Source organism: Acanthamoeba castellanii (assembly GCF_000313135.1).
Source record: "Acanthamoeba castellanii str. Neff unplaced genomic scaffold scf7180000084623, whole genome shotgun sequence".
NCBI classification, from domain to species: domain Eukaryota; phylum Discosea; order Longamoebia; family Acanthamoebidae; genus Acanthamoeba; species Acanthamoeba castellanii.
In genome coordinates, this window is record NW_004457352.1 from 27,513 (window position 1) to 32,756 (window position 5,244).

At 61.1% G+C, this 5,244-nt stretch overlaps 3 protein-coding genes across 3 annotated transcripts in view; 1 reads left to right on the top strand and 2 right to left on the bottom strand.

The window, feature by feature from the left end:
- ACA1_082200 (uncharacterized protein) overlaps positions 1-130 on the bottom strand; it is a gene marked incomplete at both ends in the record, with an annotated part of 3,111 nt that extends 2,981 nt beyond the window's left edge. Inside the window, one exon of the mRNA XM_004336213.1 lies at positions 39-130. Coding sequence (XP_004336261.1) covers positions 39-130 — 92 coding nt within the window. The remainder of the gene's footprint in view (positions 1-38) is intronic.
- ACA1_082310 (uncharacterized protein) lies at positions 18-367 on the top strand (the record flags this gene model as incomplete). The annotated part of the gene is made up of 2 exons (XM_004336212.1): positions 18-173; positions 266-367. Coding segments are annotated over 2 exons (258 nt in total), but the record flags the coding sequence as incomplete, so codon positions are not given.
- Positions 368-507: 140 nt separating this feature from the next.
- On the bottom strand, positions 508-5,183 carry ACA1_082320 (DEAD/DEAH box helicase domain containing protein; the record flags this gene model as incomplete). The annotated part of the gene is made up of 19 exons (XM_004336214.1): positions 508-684; positions 766-924; positions 1,013-1,141; positions 1,235-1,333; positions 1,424-1,506; positions 1,610-1,747; positions 1,822-1,988; positions 2,058-2,694; positions 2,803-2,946; positions 3,038-3,147; positions 3,250-3,322; positions 3,427-3,553; positions 3,606-3,758; positions 3,787-3,912; positions 3,962-4,111; positions 4,226-4,343; positions 4,492-4,760; positions 4,842-5,077; positions 5,168-5,183. The coding sequence occupies 19 exons, from the start codon at positions 5,181-5,183 to the stop codon at positions 508-510; spliced, it is 3,111 nt and encodes a 1,036-aa protein (XP_004336262.1).
- Positions 5,184-5,244: the final 61 nt, after the last annotated feature.

The following is a 5,244-nucleotide window of genomic DNA, read 5'->3' on the forward strand; positions in this document are numbered from 1 at the left end:
ATCGGTCGGTGGTGGTGGTGCAGTTGAGCGTTTCGCACGAGGTGGTGGAGATAACGAGGGCGCAGGTGGACGAATTCTGCGGCAACGTGCTCGAGGTGCGGGGCACCGGCGGAAGGAGAGTGCTCGCCATGTCCTCGCGAGCGTTTGCTGCCTTCACCGACGCGCAGCTTACGGTACATGAGCCCCGTCCACGGCACGCAGCGATGCGGTGGCTGCTGCTGCTGCTCACAGCTCTGCGATGTTACGTGGATGGACGGGTGGATAGGTGCTGCGCCGACACACGGACGAGCTGGTGCACGCCGCCATTCCGACCATTGAAACCGTGGGCGGTGGCGGAGTGCGCTGCATGATGGCCGAGATCTTCTAGGCGCCAACGTGCAGTAGTCATGTATCCTTCATTGTACCCCCCCCCCAATATTTTCACGCTCGTTCACCACACGAACAAGTTAAAGAAGAATGGACCAGAACGACGTGAAGGCACAAGGGGGGGGGCATCTTTAGCGAACGCTAGAAGGCAGCGAATTCGGACATTTGGAGCAGCTTGCGCTTTGAGGGCACGGTCGTGCGCTTGGGCCGCTTCTCGCCACTCTCTTCGTCCTTGCCCTTGCCCTTCCTTGAGTCCTTTCGCTTGTCGCCAGCCACCTTGGACGCGTCCTTCAATGCCTTCTTGCCCTTCTTGCCGTACTGTACCAGCATTCACGCGTAACCGTGGTCGAGGTCAGGGGCGCAGTTGTTGCCAAGTGAGCGTGGCCAAGGGTTGCGTACCAGCTTGGAAGGCGGCTCGGCCAGGGCAAAGCTCTTGGCGACGTGGCCCAAGTGGAGGTTCTTGATGTGGAAGATGTGCTTGGTCGCGGCGCTGTGCGTGGCATAGGCTCGCACGAACGACCCGTATGCACTCGCGGCCAGGCCGTGGAGATCGCCCTCCTGCGCACAAAGAAAGAAGTGAATTAGTAAGTGCCCTTGACGGCAAGTACCGTCTATGCAAGGTGATGATGTGTGTTTGTGGCTTTACCCTGTCGTGCTTGAGCATCCACTCGAAGTGGGTCTGGAGCAGAGTGGCGCCCTCAAAATCGTCGGTCTTGGTGGGCGGAGCCGGCAGCGTCTTCAATATCGAGGCCGTGGACACCTTGTGCAGCGCCAACTGCAATCATCGTAGTGTTAAAAAAACGTCGAGGGACGTAAGGTCCACTCAAGTCTGACCTCCAAAGTAGATAGGCGAGGGTCGGGTGGTTACCTGGTACTGCGTTTGCAGGTGATCCGCGTAGGGCTCCTCCGTGGGCAGAAGGAAAATGAGAGCCCGCCCAGAATGGCCCAGCCGAGCCGTTCGGCCCACCTACGCGCCAAGAGAAGAACGAGGGAGTCAACGCATGACCAGGTGGCGCTGTGCCAAAGCCATTTGAGAAGAGGGGGAGGTGGTGCTTACGCGGTGGATGTATTCGGTGGATTCGGCCGGCGGATCGTACTGCACGATCCAGTTCACCGCCGGCAGATCGAGACCGCGCGCGACTGGAGGGAATATTATTAATAATAAGACCGGTGAGCTGACCACACTCCCGCGCAACACAATAATCAACAATCAACAGCAGCAGCTTGAAGGTAAGGGGCGCACCGACGTCGGTGCAGAAGAGAATGCCCCTTTCGGCCTTGCAGAAGGCAAAGTAGACCTTGGTTCGGTCGACCTGGGGCAGGTCGCCGTGGAGCTTGAACAATGGAATCGACAACAGCGGCTGAGACCTCGTGCGGTAATCTTGGGCGCGGAGGCGGGAGTGAGAAATTATTCCACTGTTTTTAAGGAGGCCACTGAGGCGGTGAGGAGGGTACCTGGCGACTGCTTGTTGTCGTCGTCGTCGTCGTCGCCCGCCTGGGGATGTTGCGGGCCGTTCTTGCCGCCCTTGGCGTAGTCCGGGAGCAGCGTGCGGCCGAAGAGCGTGTAGTAGAACTCCACCGACGCAATGCTCGACGTGAACACGATCAGCTTACAGTCCTTCCTGCATGCACGTGGTCAGTGACAGGCCTGCCGAGTAGCAGAGAGGGCGTGGGAGGGCACAAGGTGGTACTTGGTCTTGGCCTGCCACTGGAGGAAGGCGGCGAGGGTGACGAGCCGCTTCTTGCAGGGCACGACGGCGTAGCTCTGGTCGAGGCCGCGGGGCGTGGAGATCGCGTCGTCCTTCTGGTCGATGCTCACCTCCTCCTTGTCCTTGGTGGCCGTGGCCACCACCGGCGCGCTGCTGGGGGCGCTCGCCGCATTGACGTCCGACGTCTTCGACGGCGCAGTGGAAGGCTGGGCGGCGGCCGCTTGCTCGCGGACCTTGGTGACGGATACGTAGACGGGCTCGCTTCGCATGACGGTGCCCATGAGCCGCTTGATCTCCGAGTTGAGGGTGGCCGAGATGAGGGCCGTCTGCCGGCGCGGCTTGGCGGCCTCCTCGGCCTTGTCGGCGGCGGCCTTTTTGGGCTTGGGCTTGCTGCCCTCCGGGGCGGTGGCTTCGGCGGCGAGGGCGGCGAGCTCGGCCTTCTCGCGCACCTTCTCGTCGAGCGTCTTGACGATCTGCGTCACGTCGCGCTCGAAGCCCATGTCCAGCAGTCGGTCGGCCTCGTCCATCACCAGGTACTTCAGGTTGTCCACCTTGAACGCCGCCGTGTTCTGCAAATGGTCCAACAGGCGGCCGGGAGTCGCCACAACGATCGTCACCCCTGTGTAGCCGCGGCACCACACACACCACACACACACCGGTTAGCCGCAAACGCGGACGAGACGCGCACCAACGCGTCATGGGAGCGAGATGACGAGCAAATGGGTACCCTTGCGTAGGCGGGCCTTCTCGGACTTCTTCTTCTCGCCGCCCATCACCAGGCCCGGCACGATCCACGGATAGGACTGCACCAGCTTGTGCAGCACGTCGTAGATCTGCAGCGAAAGCTCACGCGTGGGCGCCACCACAATTGCTACACCACACACACACACACACACACACAACACCCCCAGAGGGGTTAGCTGCCAATCGAGCCGCGGGCGCAGAGAAGGTGGTATCGATACCGTAGGCTCCGTCGGTGCGTTGCACCTTGTTGGGAAGGGCCTGGAGCATGTGCACAATGGGCAACAGGTATGCCAGCGTCTTGCCGCTTCCCGTCTCTGCCTTGATCAGCCTGTGCGTATCACCGCACTCACGCGTGTTTTAGTTTAGAACACTCACATGCGAGTGATCGAATGCCAACCACGCAGCTTGAACACAGCGAGGGCCGACGTACACGTCCTTGCCCGCCAGCAGGTGCGGCACAGCGGCCCTTTGGATGTGGGTGGGCTTGTCGAGGTTCATCTTCTCTGCACGTACGCGAGTGATGACACCACACCACACCCGAGAAGAAAAACAGAACGTTGTCAGCTGCACGGGATGGAGCCAAAGCCAAAACGCCCAAGTGTCGCACCCTTCATGTGCGTAACGAGCCGGTCGACGAGACCCATCTCGGCGAAGGAGTCCGCGGAGAAGATGTCGCTCTCCTTGAACTCGTAGTTCACGAACCGCTCGCGCCGCGGCAGCCGCTTCTTCTTCTCCTGCGCGCTCGCGCCAAACAGGGTACCCGCCGGCGTACCACCGGGGGCAGACGCAACCGAAGTCGACGCAGGCCTGGCAGCAGCCGGTGCGGCCGAGCGTGTCGAGGGAGACGCAGACGAAGCAGACGAAGCAGCTGTGGAAGAGGGAGCGGGCGGGGCTGTGGTGACCTCCTCGCGGGGAGCGGCCGCGCTCGGTCGGCCTCCCCTGCCCAGAGCGGCGCCCCCACGGCCACCTCGAGACCCGCCCCGGGCTGCGGCGGCACCACCGCGAGCGCCACCGCGGCCTCCCCTCTGCTGAGCCGAAGGTGTGTAGTCGGAGGTGCTGGAGCTGGTAGAGGGAGCAGGAGTTGCGGCAGGAGCTGCGGCAGGAGCGGTGGTGGGGTCAGAGGAGGAGGAGGAAGAGGAGACGTCGGTGGAGGTGGCAGAGGCAGCACGCTCGGACGAGCGGGCGGCGGCGCGCTCCATGCGAGCAGCACGCGGGTGGGGCGCGATCTTGAGGCGCTTGGGGTCGCGTCCATTGAGCAGCGCCTCCAGCTTTTGGAGGGAGGGCTTCAAGTTCTACAAAATCCGATGCACCGCCAGATAATTAGGATCAGTTTAACATTCACAATTAAATCTCATCTCGCTTAATGCGATTAATCGCCCCCCAAGCCAATCTTGCCTGCAATGTACCCGCTGTCTCTTGCGTTTCCTTATGACCGAGTCATCCACCTCATCCACAATATTCAATACCATGTCATCGTCCGCCATTTTGCCGAGGTTGTGTTGGCACGAATGGCCGGCGTTTTCCCTGTGTCCCTTCTTCTGTTTTTCTGCGCCACGCAAGCGCACCGCACACGCACACGCGTACCACCGCACACGCACGCGGCAGGTACTGGAAGGGGAGTTTAATGAAACATAGTGTTGTTGAGGTGGAAGAGGAGGGGTTGGGCGCCTACTGGAAGGCCTTCATGGCCAGGAGCCGCTGGGCGATGTTCTTTACAAGGAGTTTGGTGGTGGTGGCGTGGATCTGGCGGATCACGGGCACCAGCTGATGTTGGTGGACGATCTCGTCGACGGCGTCCTTCGGGGTGGCCTCCAGGAGGGCCAGCAAAATTTTGAGGAGCGTGCACTGCGCGTGCGGGTTCTTCTCCTCCTTCGTGAGGCCCACCAGGATCTTGGGGATCACCCCGCCCTCTCTCATCGCCACGTTCACCGGCACGGATTCCTGGTGTGGGTTGTTGTTGTTGATGATGAATGGTTAACAGCTAAGTTCAATCACAGAGCAAGGAGATCAAAGGAGGTGTACCTGGACGATGTCGAGGAGGGGTTCGAGGGCCTTCTGGAAGCCGGGCTTACCGCAGAAGGAGAAAACGTCGACGAGGTACTCGGCACTCTTCTCCATCTCGGCATCCATCCTCGCGGAGTCGAGGCGCCGCCACTTGAGGAGGCACTGGAGGACGTCGACATACCACGATCCATCTTGCAGCAGTCGCATGTACACGGGGAACGCATCGCACTCCCAAAGCAGCTCCCGCACACGTCCTGCAGGACAGTTAAAAAAAAAATTACGACGCGCACGGTGAGTGCTCACGTATGGTCTCCGGCGGAAGGTCGCACTAAGACGCTTCGTACCAGAGGAGTGCGGCATGGCGAGGAAGAGCTTGAGCGAGAGCTCCTTGAGGAAGTGCACGCTGCCCTCCTCGATGAAC